Source organism: Puma concolor, chromosome B1, assembly GCF_028749965.1.
Source record: "Puma concolor isolate L17-30 chromosome B1, mPumCon1.1.hap2, whole genome shotgun sequence".
Classification (NCBI taxonomy): Eukaryota; Metazoa; Chordata; class Mammalia; order Carnivora; family Felidae; genus Puma; species Puma concolor.
Genome location: NC_141670.1, coordinates 142800029 through 142819579, shown reverse-complemented (window position 1 = coordinate 142819579; position 19551 = coordinate 142800029). Strand labels below are relative to the sequence as shown.

The 19551-nt window shown below is 34.8% G+C and overlaps 1 protein-coding gene and 1 pseudogene across 4 annotated transcripts in view; one reads left to right on the top strand and one right to left on the bottom strand.

Moving 5' to 3' along the window:
• BMP2K (BMP2 inducible kinase) overlaps window positions 1-19551 on the top strand; it is a 132520-nt gene that overhangs the window by 70446 nt on the left and 42523 nt on the right. For all 4 annotated transcript variants that reach the window (XM_086704777.1, XM_086704778.1, XM_025921524.2 and 1 more), the window contains exons 7-9: window positions 3921-4053; window positions 16744-16847; window positions 18303-18382. In XM_086704777.1, the coding sequence (XP_086560903.1) occupies window positions 3921-4053; window positions 16744-16847; window positions 18303-18382 (317 nt within the window). The remainder of the gene's footprint in view (window positions 1-3920; window positions 4054-16743; window positions 16848-18302; window positions 18383-19551) is intronic.
• Window positions 7431-9014, bottom strand: LOC112858184 (26S proteasome regulatory subunit 4-like; annotated as a pseudogene).

The following is a 19551-nucleotide window of genomic DNA, read 5'->3' as shown; positions in this document are numbered from 1 at the left end:
CTTTTTTTTTAAGTTTACTTATTTTGAGAGCGAGAGAGGGAGAGCGGGAGCAGGGGAGGGACAGAGAGAGAGGGTGAGAGACTGAATACTTAGCAGGGTACCTCACTGTCAGTGCACTGTCAGTGTGAACCCTGAGATCATGATCTGAGCCAAAATCAAGAGTCAGAAGCTTACTTAGGTGCTCTAATATGCAGATTTTAAAAAATAAATATATTGGGAAACCTTTTGGAGATTTGCAACAGATCTGAAAAAACTTGCAGGTGAACCAGGCAGCCTAGAAATACTGAAAAAATTAAGAAAAAGTTACATATTATTGTAAGAGTACAGTATATAATACATATTAAAATATGTGTTAATCGACTATGTATGTTATTGATAAGGCTTCACAGTAGATTATCAGTAGTTTTAGGGGAATCAAAAGTTACACATGGATTTTCAACTGCATGGGTATTGACTCCTCTCACCCCTGTGTTGTTCAAGGGTCAACCGTATATCTGGATTGCATTATTAAGATTGATCATATTTTATATAATTGAACTTTTTGTTAGAATGCATATACTTTTTTAGAACTTGTTTCATAAGGGAATATATTTTGGCTTTGTTTCATAAATTAGCAAGAAACTCTATTTTAAATGTGAATTCATTTAAATTCAACAAGTATTAGCCATATCTACCACTAGTGACTGTATTAAGGTTGTAGAAAAAAAATTCCATTGGAAATACTTCTAGATTTTACAAAAAAAAAAATCATGTTTATTTTAAAAGCATAATAATTTAGAAAGTAGTCAAGCATAATGTGTGAAACCAAATGAATATCTCCTTGGTTCTCTTCTCTTGACCTCCTCCTGTAGGGGTTGGGATACTAAATATTCTAGCAAGGTAATAAAAAAAAAAAAAAAAAGAGTATCTTTGATATCTTTTCATCTGTCATAATGTACACTTTTTTTTTTTTTAACCAGTGATTCTTAAATCTTGTGGTACTTTTTAACCATATACATAGTTGACTCAATGGATAAGTTTGATTTGATACTGCTTATAGATTACCAGCTTGTAATTCAAATTCAGTTTGCTTTTTCTCAGCATTAACATTAAATGGCTTATAGTAAATGGTTTATAGTATAATGTAGAAAGCACATCCAATCAGGTTTTAATTTATAAAATGAAGGTATTAGAAGAGGTGATTGTGGAAGTTTTTCCTAATCTAATTTTGTGACTGCTTTTGAAATCCATGTTACCTAAAAGAGTATTTCAACAGCAGAGGAAACAACAGACATCATAGCTTAACTACTGTTTGGATATTATCAAGGCTTGAATGAAAAGATGATTAGTCTCTAAGTACATGATTGTTACCCCATATCTTAACAAAAAGGAGAGAATCCTTTTTTTAATTCATTTTTTCATTAGACTTTATATGTGTGCCAGGCAGCATACTAAATTGTGATAAATTTAAAATTTATACCATTTATAGATTAGGATATGGGGTAATATTTCTATAATGGATAATTATAGAACTTAAATTATAAGTATAGCTATGGGGTTACAAATAGATTACTCAAAGAAAATGAAAAAAGAAGCAAATAATCAGAAAATAGAATCTGTGTTTATATGCTTGACAGAAGTAGAATTTTAATTTTCATAATGCCATTTTTTTTCTTGTATTCACTCAGGTGAAACAGAAGTATCTTGCAACATTTTAAGTGTGAATGAAAGAATAACTAGAAAAATTATTCAATTCATATTGGTCAGAGATTGTGTTTCTATTTCAGCATAGTACTGATTCAGGGAGTTATCATACTGAGGTTAAAGTATTCACTTAGCACTTTATATTTTGGCGAAATTTTTTTTTTTTTTTTTTTTTTTTTTTTGCTTGGAAGTTTCCATTGTAGGTTATTTTTATCCTGAGAACTGGGATGCTGATTTTATAAGCATTAGGAAATTCAGTGAGAGATGCTTCATGTTATCTTTTAATGAGGAAAATTGAAGATGATGGTATTCGAAGCCTTCAAAATCAGGTCATTTTTACCCTCCCGTTTCTTGAACAATTCTCATTGTATCAGATGGATAGAGGGAAATGCCTTTGATGTGAAAAAACTAGGACACCTTGTTGTGTTCACACTGTGTGAAGCAGAGTTTTTTATGTTTTCGATTTATATTTTTTAAGGATACTGGCATTGCTATCTAACATAGTTATCTGGAAATTCCCACAACATTTACTCTAACAGAAGACACATTATTAAAAGTTTGATTGAAAAGATAAAACTGGATAAAATGCAGATCTCTTGTGCATAGACTGTCATCTGGGCAGTAGAAAGGTGTAATTTAATGCAGATATTACACCATTAATAGTATTTTTTAGTGCTGTTAGGGAAGCCTTAAGCTCAGTTTGCTACATATAAATGCTGAAAACATCTGCCTTACAGAAAAAAGCAGTAAAAATATTTTTAAGTGACATTGAACTGGTTATTTCCATTCAGAATCTTTACCATTTCATTAGTCACAGTAATGTTTTTGAACTTACTAGAATTACTCTTCTAGAATTAAAATTTATAGAGCATTTAGACTTTGTTGGAAGACTGTGTTGAAAATAATGTTTTGTAAATATTGTCAGACTTACAAAGGTGCTTCTGCATATTGTGATCTTCATGGTAGTTATAAAAGTAGTGTGTTTGTTAGTTGAGTGTGCTAATAAGTTGATGTGTGGAGAAAATCTAACAAAAGAGAGGTGATATAAGGCCAATAGTATTGCTGATATAATTGTATACTGACTATTGGATAATTTTATTACAGTCTGTTTAGAATTAGAAATAGCATTTACACTTTTTTTTAAAGTTTATTTTGAGAGAGAGAGACAGTGAGAGAGAGAGAGAATGAGAGGAGAGGCAGAGAGGGAGAGAGAATCCTAAGCAGGCTGTGCACAAACAGTGCAGAACCCGATGTGGGGCTCGAACTCACAAACTGTGAGATCATGACCTGAGTCAAAATCAAGAGTCAGACACTTAACCTACTGAATCACACAGGCACCCCAGAAATAACTTTTACACTCTTAAGGCTTGTAGGTGACACTTCTTATAAGAGCATAGTGATTTCTTGAGCTGAAAATCACATTTTATTACTGCTTCTCAGGTTTGAGCTGTTAGCAGCTTAGCTGGGAATTTCCTATGCTACTCTTTAGAATATAATTTGCGTTTTAGGGTGTTTTGTCTTCATTGTCAGATTTATTGGTGCTGCACTGTCTATGAAGCCATGCAAATGAAGCAGACAGAGCCCTTTGTGATTTTTAATATAGATTAGCAAAGTAGAAATATGATTAGTATATTTAGGATAAAAATTATAGGATTATATGTAAAGGTAGAGAACTAATTTTTTGATATAAAATAATGTCACGTGTTTAAGTGAATAGTCAAATAAAAATGTATTGATGTTTGATAAAATTAACTGTGCTGGCTAACTCATACTTTGAATCCCAGGATTTTATAACATGTTTTATATTGAATTAAAAAACTGTTGTTAGAAGAAGCCTTGTATTGACTTCATTATTTATATGCTAGTTATGTGGTAAATATATTTTTTTTTCCTAGTGAAAGAAAACTATAATTTTTCTCCCAAGAGGAACCTGCTGCTTCTAATTTTAGTTATATTATTCATGATCTAGAGTTCCATGATAACATTAATCCAGCCAACTAATCACAGATGTGAGAGAAAAATATGGAAATGATACAGTTAAATATTTAAAAAAAAAATTAAGTACTGTAATTGGTTTAATTACACCATTAATTGGTTTAATTTGTGAAAGGATTGATCCAGTATTAGAAACATTAGGCTTTTGTTTAATAACATACTTCATTTTTGGTTTGGGGCTGTGTTTTTGTCTTTTGATTGATTACTTCATCTGACAATATTCATACTTGTTTGTTTTACAGGCCCTGGGATGTTTACTGTATAAACTTTGTTTCTTCACTCTTCCTTTTGGTGAGAGTCAGGTTGCTATCTGTGATGGCAGCTTCACCGTCCCAGACAATTCTCGTTACTCCCATAACATACATTGCTTAATAAGTAAGTACTTGGAAGAATTTATGAAAAAATTGTAAGGTACTCTACTTAGGGTGGGCTATTTACATCTCTTTACCTAAACTTAGCCTTTTGATTTCATGTGTTATAGTTTTGTGAAACTATAATAAAGAGAAACATTAAGAAATGTTTGTAAGACTTTCATAGGAATGAAAACAGCTTAATTACTGATTAGTACATTGATATTTTTAAGCCCCCTAGATAAGCTTTTGTAGAACATAGAGATTATGTAATTAAGGAAGCTGGAATTTCTAGAAAAACTTACAGCAAAACATTTAATTACTTAGTCTTTGTACTTTGAAATCTAAACATTCAGACCTGTTGCTTCTTGGGATTAAAGTATTACCAGTCTTATATTGTAGCTTATTTGGCTACCCTTTTTACTTTTTAAAAAATAAAAATTTTTATTTATTTTGAGGGAGAGATAGACAGCAAGGAGCGGAGGGGCAGAGAGGGAGAGAAGGAGACAGAAACCCAAGCAGGCTCCATCTGCACTCTCAGGACAGAGCCTGACGCGGGGCTCGAACTCCCGAACCGTGAGATCAGGCCAAAGTCAGGAGTTGGACACTTATCCAACTGGCCACCCAGGTGCCCCTGCCACTCTTTTAAATATTTATTCTTTATTGATAATGAATTGTTTATTGGAAAACAACCTAAAGTAGTATCAGAAAGAGGTAGTCCTGTAGGCCCCTGACTCCAAAAGAAATATTTCCATTTTCCTTCTAGCTTCCTTTAAGAGTTCTTTTCTTCCTTTTGGATGGATACTATAATTTTTTGTTTTTGTACTTGGTAAAATTTCTGAAAAAGATGATTGGGTTGGGGAGGAGTACCATCAGGTATTAAAATTAAAATATTAGGAAGCTGCATTATTTAAACAACACCTCTCCACACTGTTTTAATTGTTTCTAGCATTTCTACTCTGTTTTTGCATTTTAAACATCTCCTGTCATAGCCTCCAGCCACACTGATCAATGCAACAGAAAAGAGGGCCAATGTAAATATATTTGATGTTTTATAATATAAAGTTGCTGTTCAACTAGGTGCAAAAAATAGGTGGAAATACAAAAAAATTATTAGACATTTGTGGACAAAACCACCAACCTGAAAATCTACATCAAATGTTATGCTAAAAATTGAAATAAATCAAAGATCTGAATGTAAAAAATACAAAACATAAATGTACTTGAATAAAATAGTCTTGAATTTATTTATAACACTGGAGTGGGTAGTCTATAAGCAGGGCATTAAATCTCAAGAACTAGAAAAAATGAATCCATTAACATAAGAGTTTAAACCATTAAAAGTCTCCCCTCCCCACCCCAACCCATGAACCCCAGCATAAAATTAAATGATAAATTGGGAAAAAAAAACATTTGTTACACATTTGGCAGATGGCTAACTTTTATAATTTATAAGGCTTATGTAAATCCAAAAGAAAAGGGCTAGTGTGCCAATAGAAAAATGGTCAAAAGAAAATGGATCATAAAAGGATATCTAGCCTTCCTTTTGCTACTTATTTAAAGAATAATCTTTTTATTTATGCAGATTTGCTGAAACGTGTTGGAAATTGGAGAATTATGTCAGTTGAACACAAAATTACATTGCTTCATGTGGAATGTTCTTCCTAGGCAAAGGGAACCAGAGTAATGGGGTGGGGGAGGAGCTGTTACAGTTTATAGGGGAAAGGAAATAGCCCTAAGCTTTGCTGCTGTACTGCCAGTATGAAGACTTTTAGCTCTAATTGGAGAACATTAAATATGAGTGTTTGTACCTGGGGTTTTCTTCACAGAGAGATCTACTTCTGTTTAGTGCAGCTCCCTATTAATGGGTGGCCCCCTGAATAGCACCCCTGCTGGCTTAGAGTTCCATTTTTATCTTTATTGGTTGAATACTTCCAGCTTTGTTTTGATGTGTTTTTATATCCTTGTGGCAGCTTCCAGCCAAATTAAACTACCTGCCTGGGCAGTCTGAGTTACCTTCCCAGGTACCAGTTAATGTTTTTGTCAGTGCCCTGGTTGACAAAGTTGTATAGTTTCTCAGGGGTCTGACCCAGCTCTATTTTTCCTATTATCCCAGTTATTTTTAGCCTGCCATTTGATAGAATGTGATTTTTTAAAAAGCAAATCTACCTTTGGAGTATATTTGAATAAACAGACTCCTAACCCATCTGTTCAGTAGCTTTCCTCCTTCATTGTCCAAAAATTAGGGCATTAAAAGCATGAAAGAACTCTTGATTGGAATGCTCAAAGAACAGATTGAGGAATTTAATTTACTTTGGCTGTTGTGTGTTCTGGCTAATTGAAGTTTGACCTTATTGAGGTCCTTGCAAATCGTTGTAATTGTGACTGTCTTGTTGCTAAGTATAATGTTTTAATCACAACTGAGGGTTTTGTTGGGGATCTTGCAGTGTCTTGGAAACTCTGAATATTCTCATTGGACATTGTTGTATGAGAGACTGGAGAGTATATACACTGATTTGTGATTTAGCTTGCTTCTGGTAGTAAGATCTTATTTTCTTGAGTTGGGTTGTTTTTTCCCGTTTCTGTGTATGTGTGTATAAGTATGTGTTTGTGGGTAATGGGAAGGAGGAAAACCTAAACACTTTTGATAATTTTAGGATCTAATTGGGCTCTAGTTCATTGACACCTTACTGTACATCATATGCTTCCTTTATTTGTCAGTAAATGTATAGATTTTAGTTTTTATCTGTTAATATAAATATTAATATAAATTTGACCATGTATTAATGTTTTAAACTTCTGTCTGAGAGCTGGACAGAAAAAAATTTGAATAAAATAAAAACATTCAAGTAAATGCTGCTATTTTACCTCCTGGGCTTTACTTTTTTTTTTTTTTCAACGTTTATTTATTTTTGGGACAGAGAGAGACAGAGCATGAACGGGGGAGGGGCAGAGAGAGAGGGAGACACAGAATCGGAAACAGGCTCCAGGCTCCGAGCCATCAGCCCAGAGCCTGACGTGGGGCTCGAACTCACGGACTGCGAGATCGTGACCTGGCTGAAGTCGGACGCTTAACCGACTGCGCCACCCAGGCGCCCCTGGGCTTTACTTTTTAAATATTGTCTTGATGTAATAAAAGGTTTACAAAGTAGAGATTTTTTTTTTTTTTTTTTTTTTTTGAACTGAGGAGGAGCTCACTTTATTGGGGGGAGAGCACTGCATGTGGCCAACACATGAAGGCAGCCTGGTGGGCACCCTACACAGCGTGCTCAAAAAAGGACACGGGAGGTTTTGCTAAGAGAGATCAACTGGAACGTGGGTTTCTCTGGGTGGCTTCCCAGCCTCATCCCTCTGAGGATTCGGGACGCTCCCAACTATTTCCTTGGAGGCAGATGTGGTCGCTTACAAGTCGAGGCCTTCAGGGGTGCTTTCTTGTTTTTTATAAAGAACATTTTCTTGGGGCGCCTGGGTGGCTCAGTCGGTTAAGCGTCCGACTTCAGCTCAGGTCACGATCTCGCGGTCCATGGGTTCGAGCCCTGCGTCGGGCTCTGGGCTGATGGCTCAGAGCCTGGAGCCTGCTTCCGATTCTGTGTCTCCCTCTCTCTCTGCCCCTCCTCCGTTCATGCTCTGTCTCTCTCTGTCTCAAAAATAAATAAATGTTAAAAAAAAAAAAAAAAAACATTTTCTTTAGATTTTATGAAGTCTTCATTTGTTACTTTCATTCTGCGTTCTCTCAAGGCCATCAGACCAGCTTCTGTACAGATCACCTTGATGTCGGCCCCAGGAGGTCATCTTTAGCCATTATCAAGTCGTGTAGGGTCACATCATTGGCCAGCGTCATCCTGCTTGTGTGGATCTGAAAGATGTGCCTCTTAGTCTTTTCATCAGGCAGGGGGAACTCAATTTTCCTGTCAATGTGGACTGGTCTGATAAGTGCTGGATCCAAAGTTTCTATTCAGTTTGTGGCCATGATAACTTTCATGTCACCCCTTGAATCAAATCAATCCAGCTGGTTCAACAGTTCCAACCTTGTTTGTTGGATTTCTCTTTCACCACCGGAATTTGAATCATATCTTTTTGTTCCAATGGCATCAATTTCATCAATAAACATGATGGATGGCGCATGTTCTTCTGCAACTCAAAATAACTCCTGAACGAGTTTGGGCCCATCACCTATGTACTTCTGAATAAGTTCAGGGCCAACCACTCTTAGGAAAGTGGCTGAGGTTTGGTTTGCTACTGCTGTGGCTAATAAGGTTTTACTTGTGCCAGGTGGTCCATAGAGAATGACCCCTTTTGGGGGCTTTATACCCATCTCTTCATAATATTCAGGATGAGTGAGAGGAAGCTCCACAGATTACTTAATTTCCTGGATTTGGTGGTCCAAGCCCCCAATATCAGCATAGGTTTCCTGGGGAGCCTTTTCTACTTTCATCACTGTGACCAAGGGATCCGTGTCATCCATGAGCACCCCCTGTGACGGCACGTACCTTGTGGTTGAGCAGGACTGAGCAGCCTGGCTCCAGCAGGTCCTGGTCTACAAAGGAAAGAATGCTGACGTAGTGTTCTGAGCCCACAGATGTGGACATGATGGCATGATTGTCATCAATGATCTCTTCCAACGTTCCTACCGACATTGGGGTCCCCTCAGATCATCCACCTTTGATCTTTCCTCCTCTTGCTTTTCTTCTAAAGGCTTCATTTGTTCCTGATTTCTAATGAATTCTTCTTCCATGAGAAGATAGTCTAATTCTAACTTCAGTAATTTTAAGCAGCGCTGAGTGTGAGGTGTCACCAGTGGCAGCTTGCTGGCAGCATCTGGTCCCTTTGTTTTCTTCTTCTTTTTCCCCCACTCTGGTTTGTACAGGAGGTTCGTACTTCTTTTTCTTGTCCTTGTCATCCTTCTCGCCACCTCCAGGGCCATAACCACCACTCTGACTTTGTTCCATCTTGCTTTGGCCCCTCGAACTGCCGCTACCGGAAATAGTAGAGATTTTTTTAAAATAAGAACATATTTACAATGCAATGTTTTTTAGAAAACACTTAGATTCTTTGCAGTTTTATTCTTTGAATTTTTTTACAAGTGACCTTGCTTGTTTCCTACCGTCCTATTTAGGTTTCTCCATCTCCTTTTATGATAATATAATTAGTGATTTACATTGCCTTCAAATTCTACATTCAGAAAACTGGGCATTGCCTAGTTGTGCTCATAGTTTTTCAAAGTGAAACATTTTATTACTAGTTGGTTATTCATACAATGTAGTTGTCCCCACATATTAATATAAAACAAAGCATTAAAAACCATATATCTTTTTAGTATTAACAGTTTTACTAATGCTGCTTGCCTCTATTTTTTATGACTCAGGGTTTTTGAAAATGAAATAGCTCTGGGGCGCCTTGGTGGCTTAGTCGGTTAAGCATCCGACTTCGGCTCAGGTCACGATCTCATGGTTCATGAACTTGAGCCCCGTGTCGGGCTCTGTGCTGACAGCTCAGAGCCTGGAGCCTGCTTCAGATTGTGTCTCCCTCTCTCCCTGACCCTCCCCTGCTCGCACTTTGTCTCTCTCTCTTAAATACACATTTAAAAAAAAAAAAAAAGAAAATGAAATAGCTCTGCCTAATCTTTGTTAAAAGTGTATGGTTTGTGGTTACATAAGAATTTGTATATACTTTTGTCACTAATCTGGTCAAGGGTAATTATTATTACCTACTGTCCATAAAGTTCAGTTTAACTATTAATTTCATCCTACTTTCCTGCTGACTTTTCATCTTAAAAGTAGCAGAATCAATTATTAGGAGTTTTTCTTCTTAGCTTTTGTTAACTTTTCCAATGGGCAAGTAATAAAGGTGAATTGGAAGGGAGGAGAGAAGAAGCACTTTCATTATGGATCTAGGGGTTGAAAAGAACTTAAAGAGCATTTAGAGGAGAAAGGGAAGCATAACTGATGGGATTACTGAGTAGTTACCATGAGTGAACAGAGGGCTGGCTGCCTTACCTTTCTTTTAGCATCTGTGTTGTAAGGTGGTTAAAGAAGTACATTGTAGACATTAAGAAGGCCTTGAGCCAAAGGGCCTGGGCCTACATCTGCTCTGTCACTTATTTGATTCATAACATTGGGCACCTCCATTTATCTTAATCCAATTTCTAAAATGAGCATATTAAAAGTATCTACCTCTTACAGTTGTGAAAATTAGATGAATTGTGAAAAGTATGAAAAGTGTAAGCATGTGTAAGTATTCAGTAAGACATGGCCTTTAATAGTACCATTATTACTACTCCAATAACTACCACTACTACTGATATCATTATTATAATTCTTCTGAGCGAACCCAGTTTTTGATTTTCTGGGTAAGGGGCAGGGCATCTGGGTAATGAGTTTCAGAAATGCATTAGGATGTTCATTTCCTTCAGAGATTTCTTTGGATGCTATGAAGCAGAACTTGGTTTTACAGATTAATGGTGGCTGTATCAAAGGCTTACCATAAGTTAAATACTCAAGAATATAGTGTTAAATGTAACCAACCAGTAAGATTATGTTTCTCACTGCTTATTTTGTTCAGTAATGTAGTGATTTATATGAACAGCAGGGAAAGCTTTGTTTTTCTTACTTTTAGGTCTTCTCAGTTGCTTTATAGTTCTGTAACTTAAGCTTTTCTCAGCTTATCTACTTGACTTAAATTTGTTTTTTTTTTTAATTGAAATATAGTTGATATATAGTATTGCATTAGTTTCGGATATATAATATAATGATTTGATGCATGTATGTATTGTGAAATGATCACCACAATAAGTCTAGGTAACATTTATCACCTTACATAGTTACATGTTATTTTCTGCCTGGTGACGAGAACTTTTAAGACCTATTCTTTCAGCAACTTTCAAATATGTAATGCAATATTATTAACTATAGTCACCATGCTGTGTGTAGTAAATCCCCAGAACTTATTTATTTTGTAACTGGAAGTTTGTCCCTTTTGACCACCTTCCCTCATTTTGTCCATCCCTTCCCCTCTCTACCTCTGGCAACCACCAATCTGTTCTCTATAGTTATGAGTTAATTTTTTTTTTTTAACATTCCGCATATAAGTGAGATCATATGGTATTTGTTTTTCTATGTCTTAGCTTCACTTAGCATAATGCCCTCAGGTCCATTCATGTTGTTTCACATGGCAAGATTTCCTTCCTTTTTAATGGCCAAATAGTATTTGTGTGTGTGTGTGTGTGTGTGTGTGTGTGTGTGTGTGCGCGCGATATTTATTGACCCATCAGTGGAAACTTAGGTTGCTTCTATGCCTTTGCTATTATGAATAATGCCGCACTGAATATGGGGGTGCAGATACCTTTTTAAGCTCTTTTTTTTTTCTTTGGACAAATATCCAGAAGTGGAGTCACTGGGTCATATGGTAGTTCTAATATTAACTTTTGGAGGGACCTCCAGTACTCTTTACCACAGTGGCTATGCCAGTTTGCACGCTCACTAACATTGTCCAAGGCTTTCCTTTTCTCCACATCCATACTAAGACTTGTTACTTCCAATCATTTTAATAATAAGTAAATTTATTTTAATACCTATTTTCTGTGGGGAAACAGGAACTTTCTTGCTTGTTTCTAATACACCTAAAGTTTATTATGGGAATAAAAAATATACAAATAAAGACCGAACAGTTCAGTGAATTATCATGTACTTGTTATACAACTTCAGTGATTAAGAACTCACAGTCAATCTTTTTTTCATGTATGGCCTTACCCACTCTTCTATATTATTTTTGAAAATAATCTCAGACATTTTAATGTACCTTTGGAAAGAAATGAAAGATTAAGATAGGAGTTTCTTGGAGATTTCCAGTCATTGCCCCTGAGTTACTGCTCTGGCAGATATAGAAAGAGGGCTCTGATCAGTGACTTCTAGGGACAGCTACCAGGACTATCCCAAATATACTATCCTGGTATATTTATAGTGCCATTTAGTGTTTCAGTTATGATTGAACACAGTTCACAGTTATTGGCTGTTAAATTTAGTTTCATTTTAGCACTCCATAGAATAAATTGTGTAGGACCTATATTCCTAACATAGAAGTTTCTAATGCACTTGGTCCCTGGTTTTATGATGATTCAGCTTCTGGTTTTTGAATTTTACAATGGGTGTGATACCATTTCAGTAGAAACCATACTTCGATTTTTGAATTTTCATCTTTTGCCAACTAGTGAGATGTGTTGCATTGCTCTCATGATGCCGGACAGCAGCATTGAGCTGCAGCTTCCACTCAGCCGCGTGACCACGGGGGTGACGATGACACTTTCTAGCATTCTGTGCCCATACATTCATTTTGTTTTTCCCTTTCAGTACAGTATTTGATAAATTACATGAGATATTCAACACTTTATTACAAAATAGGCTTTGTGTTAGCTGATTTTGCCCAACTGCAGGCTAACGTAAGTGTTCTGAGCATGTCTAAGGTTGGCTAGGCTAAGTTATGTTCAGTAGGTTAGGTGTATTAAATGTATTAATTAAATGTATTACATTTTTGACCTACAGTATTTTTAATTTACATTGGGTTTATTGGGATGTAACCCCATGTAAGTTGAGGAAGCTCTGTGATAATCTCCATAGGTTAACAGATAAAAATAACAAGTTAATGCTTAGAGTATTTTTGTTGTACAATCAGAGTGGGTGTTTCTCTTTTTAGCTTTTTTACTATAAGCGTAGTAAATAGAAGTCTTTGGGAGAGAAAAAGTGTCTTTATGAAAGGAAAACAATTGAGCAAGATTTTAAGCAGATAAATTCTTTTGAGACTTCTGTCCAAAGTATTTTCCTGTTAAATTTGTTGAGCTATTGGAGAGGCTGGTTTAACTTTTACTTAGGTCCAGGTGTGGATCTATCATTTTGTATAACTTGAATGGGAATGACTTTATTTAGTTTTTGGGTTGAGTCTTTGGTGAAACCGTACTTTAACTTGGTTAGTGCTATAGCAGCAGCAGCTGCTGCTCCATCAGTTGTGCTTTTTGTTGGAATATGCATAGATGTTGTACTTTCCTGCACAAAGTTTGTTATAAACATAACTATCTCAGCTGCCTTGGGCAAGTGTTTTTTGTCTGATACTCCAGTTGGAAATACTGTGGTGGTCTGATCATACACTACCTTCAGTGCTCGGACTATTTTGTGTTCTCAGGGTGTGTTAGTAGTGTTCGTATCAATAGAGTCATGCAATTAAGAGGAACAGAGAAATAGCCTTTCATTTCCATGTGGCTAATATTTTAAAAGTTGATCTTATATTTTCAGTAGAATCAAGGTCAGTGGGAATGTTCCATGATGATTCACATGATCACTTTAAATTGAGTAAACAGGGTGTATTCTAACTTCTCTGCCCCCCCCCTCCTTTTTTTTGAACTCAAACACTTGATTAACTTTTGGATGAACTAGACACATACATTTCTTAATCAATCATTTCAGGAGCATATATTTGTAGATGATATGGTTTTGTTGTCTTTGAAGTAGGAATTACTAAAACACTACACTTGAGGTTTAATTATTGTGAGAGAAAATGGACAAATTACTTAAAAAACGAAGTTGTCATTCTTAGTAGATACGCCTCATTGTTTAGCTAGATTAGAGCTGATACCTCTCTACTCCAGATTATATCATTCAGTAATCCAGGAGTACATTTTGCAACCCATTCTCTTGGACAGTTTGGGAAATTATATTATTTAAATTAAATGCTTAAAGATGCCTTATTGATTTTTTTCTTTTTAAATGGCTGATAATATCTAATATAAAAATGTTCAGAGATAAAAATATAGCCATGTTCTACCTATGGATTTCAGTCTTCTTATACTTTGAATTAGAATCAAGTCAGAGATGGGACACAGGAGCTCATCAGGTAAAAGTGTCAACATCAGTACTAATAAAGCAGATTGCAGAATGAAATTTAGATCTGAAGGCAAATGGACCTGTTAATCTGTATTCAGTCCCCAAATTTACTTACACCTAGTGATAGGCAATGCTGGAAAGCCATAGACTTCCTCCCGAGAAGCACGCCATTTACAAAACATGGTTGCAGAGAGAATATAACATGTCCTGAGAATCGTTCTGAAAGAAAGAGTATCAGAGATTGATGAATGTGGGTGCTTATTTCTTTTTTCTTATCTAACAATTAGACAACTCACTGTCTTTTTCTTGGAGAGGAATGAGTTATAAAGTAGAGAGAGAGGTCACTAGTACAGTGGTTTTCAAACTGAGATCCATAGTAAAAGTTACATTTTAGTTATGACCTCATACACATACACACACGCGCACACACACACACACAAAAAACAGGTTTCATGAAACATTGCTTATACTTACCATATTAATGCACTCTAATATTTTATATTCTATTTTATTAAAATAAATGATAGTCATGACCTTTTAAACTGATTTTATGTACCATGAATGGGATCAGTACAGTTAACAAACTTAAACTGACTTTAGTGGATGTAGTCCTACATGAAAACATGAGCCAGGTGTTAGACGTCCTTTTGTTTGCTTATAAAATGATATCAGCTTGGTTACTCACAGCTTGGTTACCTAATCATTAGGGGATGTTGTGCAGTGCCTAACTTGGGAGAGAGAATTACCTATAAAGACACTGGTTAGAGAACATGAAATCTCAAATTTATTTTCCCTTGCTTTTTATTACTAAGAAGGAAACTATATATAGGATTGCCTGAAGGATCATTCTTTTCTATTCTAGATACTTGAAAAGATTTTCCTAGATTAAGTCAGGCCAGAAAAGTATATTCTTGTGTCATACTTTTCTTTGCTTTCATAGAATTTCTTGTGCTGAAATGCAGTTAGGTGTTATGTCACTGATCATCATGGAAGGAATGACCCTTTGTCACTCACTGCGATTTCTTAAGGATATTGTTCACTCTGAGCCTTTTTTATAAAGACTCCAAGGAGAATTTACTTTTTGCTTTCAATATCAGGAATAGTGCTTTTTCTTAGTACCTGGTTTGTTTTCATACTAAGGATACTGTGATTCTTGTAATGGATCATGTTGCTCTATTTGTTTTGACAGCTAGAAAGTAGAGAGCTAAATTTTTGGCCTACATTTATAGGACCAAATCATATACAGTTTCTTTACTGATATCATTATCCTACATTTTTTTGGGAGGTGAGGGGCCCTCAGCTGTTACTTTTCTGTTCTAATTTTCTCATATATTTAAAAAATCTTACAGTTTTTTATGCCTTTTCAGGTCTATTATATATTTATATAAATATAAATATTATAATTTGCTACAGTTGAGATTAGATTTTAAAAGTGAAATAAACTTAATTGTTAGAATAGAAAAACAGAGTAAGTTTGTGAATTTGGCAGGTTTCTTGTGATTTGTTTGGTTTTTAAAAATTATATGAATAAGCATTTGTTAAAAGTGTTTAAATTTATTTTCATATCATGTACTATTATACTTTTAAAATATTTAACGTTTGTTGGTATCAAGAACAAATATAATTTTGGAGGATAAAATAAACTGTAGATTTCCCGAATCCTTTCTGGAATGAAGTTAAAGACAAACTAATAGTAAATATTTTTGGTTATTTCCATCTAACAATGGTGATAAAATAATAAAAAGTCAATTTTATAAGTGATATATGTTGGCCTTTTTAAGCATATAAAATCAAGTTATGTGCAGAGTATTTTTAAAACAGGGTTTAGAATTTCCTAAATCAATTTCTAAGTTTGTGGTTAGTGTCATTTTCTACACAACTGTGTTTTTAACCCATGCTGATCATGCTGTTGCAGATGTATTACACATTGTTCAGATGTTGCTTAAATTTGAAAGGACGATTTAATTCATTTGGATTTCTAATTTTAGTTTAGTCATTTATATAGTTAGATTTTTCTATTTATAATTTTATTAGCAAATCTCAGATCTAATTGATGCTATACATATATTCCAAATAGATTTAAAAATGATTTGAACATTATAAGAATTTAGAGTTAATCAGTGAAACAGAGTTAGAACATGGAGGTGTTTTAACAAAATACAAATTTCTCAGTTATAGAATCGAGTATAAATGTCAGCCTTCTTGTGAACTTGTGAATTAAAAAGTCACCCAAGAAATAGTCAAGTGGTCATTTGGTTAGAAAAAAAGATCGTTTTGGTTAGACAAAAGGTCAGGTATTTCAAGCAGTGCTGTGAGGCTGGTGTGAAATCTGCTTATAATAGAGCCTTAAAACTCTGCTCATACTTCTGAACATGATGTGAATAGCATGTAGAAATAAGAAATATGGTGAATATTGTTAGCATCACTATGGGAAGAAAGAATGTTCTCGGAAAACTATATTGTCAACCCTGAACTACTTTTGTTAAATAGATTATAATGCACACAACTTACATTGTTTCTCTTTGATTCAGGATCCTTTGAAAATTAGGAGAGGTATTTTAGATAATAATGACAATAAGGACTTGTACTGTGGCTTGGAACTTTCTTGAATAATTCCTCAGTTCACAAAACTCACGTTTTGTGTCACTTCGTGAGAAGAATATTAACATTTGTTCATGTCTAAAATAACAATTTCTATATTTTCTATAACATTAACAAACTTTACTAGAATCACTGATCTTAGAATGGAAAAAATATATGTATGTACCTTTTACTCTTTTAACATGCCCCTAAATAGCTTCTGTGTGTTCAGTGAAACTTCTTAACATTTTAATCTGTTCTTACAGGGTTCATGCTTGAACCAGATCCAGAACATAGACCTGACATATTTCAAGTGTCCTATTTTGCATTTAAATTTGCCAAAAAGGATTGTCCAGTCTCCAACATCAATGTAAGTAGTTTTTCAAGTAGGATATGAATTTAAAATCCCATATAGATAGATATATACATATAGATACATATACTTACAGAATTATTTGTTTCATGACAAGTGGTCCGATAGTGTGTTTGTGATTAGTATTTTTGACAAAAAGTCATAATTGCCAGAAACTGTGTATTGTCGTGCCCCGGGGAGCTACTGCAGACTTGGGGCACAGCAGGATATTTTTCCTTTTGAGGGACACACAGTGACATCTGTTTGACACAGCACAAATTAGTATTATTAAGTTGTTTGGGCCTATCATTTAAACAAACAGAACTATTAGATCTTTAGTTGGAGAGGGTCATGAAAACTTGCTGAGGCACTAAGCACTGGGTAAACTGAAATAAGTTTGGTTACCTTTGGTGTAGAGAGCATAGGTATTGTAAATGTAGAGACTTGGGTTCAGATCTGTCTTTATCAGTGACTGATTTTGTATATTTTGGGAACTTACTTAATGTCTATTTTTTTTTCCGTCAAAGTAATAATTATTAGGATCACAAATAGTAAATGTAAAACCCTGTGCTGAGTCCATGGAAGGCGATGAGTTGATAATAGCTAATAAATACTATTTAGAGGTTTTGAATTATATTCAGTCTGCATAGTATACCTAACTATGTCAGATTAACTGTGTGTGGCAAGTCTTTGCTAATTTTTAATAAAAGTCTAAACCCATCACTAATTTTAAGCCATTCTCAACTTTGTAAAGATCATTCTGGCTCTTGTTCTTATAGATGTCTCGGTATGTAAAACTTAGTCCATCCCACTAGAAAACTAAGGACGTTGATACTATTTCTTTTTGTTTTTAAGTCTCACTGTAATATATTCTCTGTTGATGCTGAAAATCAGGCAGGTCTAATATTATAGTCATGAAAGTAAATTCATTTGACATTTAACTGTGGATTTTTAGTTTTTCATTCAGCAAATATGCATTTGGGTGCCTACTGTAAGACAAACGTTCTATAGAGCATAAACAAGTCTTCTGCTCTTGTTTTCTAGACTTTTTACAAGCAGTGTCATGCAAATTATCTGCAGTATATAGAAATAGCACTTTACTCATATGCTTGGTGTTTGCTGCCTTTTCCAAAGTCATTTGGAAAATAGTCATTGATTTACAAATGTAATATAATCCTTCTTTTTATCCAATATTTACCTATTTGTAAAGTGGATATATGATGATGTTCTGTTTATTTTCCAAGGAATTCTGTGGAACATGAATATTGAAAGTGACATTTGTGTAGAATGAAGTGGTATTTGCAGATTAGATCTGGCAAATATATGTGAATATTTTGTAGGTATCTGAGGTGAAAGTATTTCACAGACAGTACTTTTTAAGCTTAAGAGTGTATCTATAGCATTTAAATAAAACTTTCTGCAATTGAAATGAAAATCAAAATGAAAAGTTTTATTTTATTTTTTTCTTCGAAGAATTCTTCTATTCCTTCAGCTCTTCCTGAACCGATGACTGCTAGTGAAGCAGCTTCTAGGAAAAGCCAAATAAAAGCCAGGTAGGCAAAGCTGTGCTGAGATTTGAAAAGGCATTTTTTAAAAGGTATAGTTCTGATGTTTAATCCTAGCAAGTGTCATTGATTAAATATCATTTTCGCTTATACACAAAAAAAAATGTGTGTTCCTTACTGCATGTGATGAGGAGCTTAGATAACAAGTACAAAAGAAGCTTTCTTACTTTGGGGATGGAGTTTGACATCAGTCTCACTTGAACTGCTCACCCTTAGCAATTAAGAAGTGGTTACGCAGCTAGTGATGTTACATTGGATCATTTTGGGGGTTATCATTATTTCATCACATGGGAACTCTAATTCATGAAATTTTATGTTTTGTGTTTGTAGCTGGTATCATTTGTTTTTAAGGAAAGAAAAAATAACAGGCAACTGTTTTAGAATATTCTAAATCTGTAATCAATTTTATATATTCTAATACATATTTAAAATATGTATTACTATGTATAATTTATAATGAATGGCTATAGTACTTGTTAGACTGGTAAAGAAGTTTTAAATTATCGTTAATAGTTATTCACTGTACTGATAAGTTTGACTTGTGTTATGTATGTTAAGATGTGTATCTGATCAATGATTGAATTAATGATTGATTTTTTTTCTTGCTTCTTTGAGTTTAAAACTTAATAAACAGGATTATATTTTAGATTATCAGACAGGTATAATATTGCAGTTGGGGACATTTCTTGGTCACAGCTTTTTTGGTACTGTATTTTACTCATGCAAAGATTTCATTTGACTGAAATACATAAAGTATATTTATTATGTACCTGTTGTTATATGCTAGATATAGATACTGTAAACCACAAAGTAAAAGGAGCAGTGTTTATTCTCAAGGAGCTCACATTCTAATGAAGACAGACAAGAAAAGCTGGGAGCAGAGAAAACAGAAGGACAGAAAGAATCCTTTTGCCTTAACTTTTCCTTGAGGGATGAGTAGTCAGTCACCTGGAGTGATGGGGAGTGAAACTGTAACAGGCAGGCACTTCAGGCAAGAAGAATGGCCTTTGTGAAACTGCAAGGCTGGAGTGTGAGGGGACATAGATGAGAGGGGTGGGAAATGGTAGGTAGATGCCAGTCATGAACAACTTTGTTTATATGTTATGCTCAGAAATTTGGACTTTGGCTTTTAAGCCAGTGAATTTTCAACTGGCAGT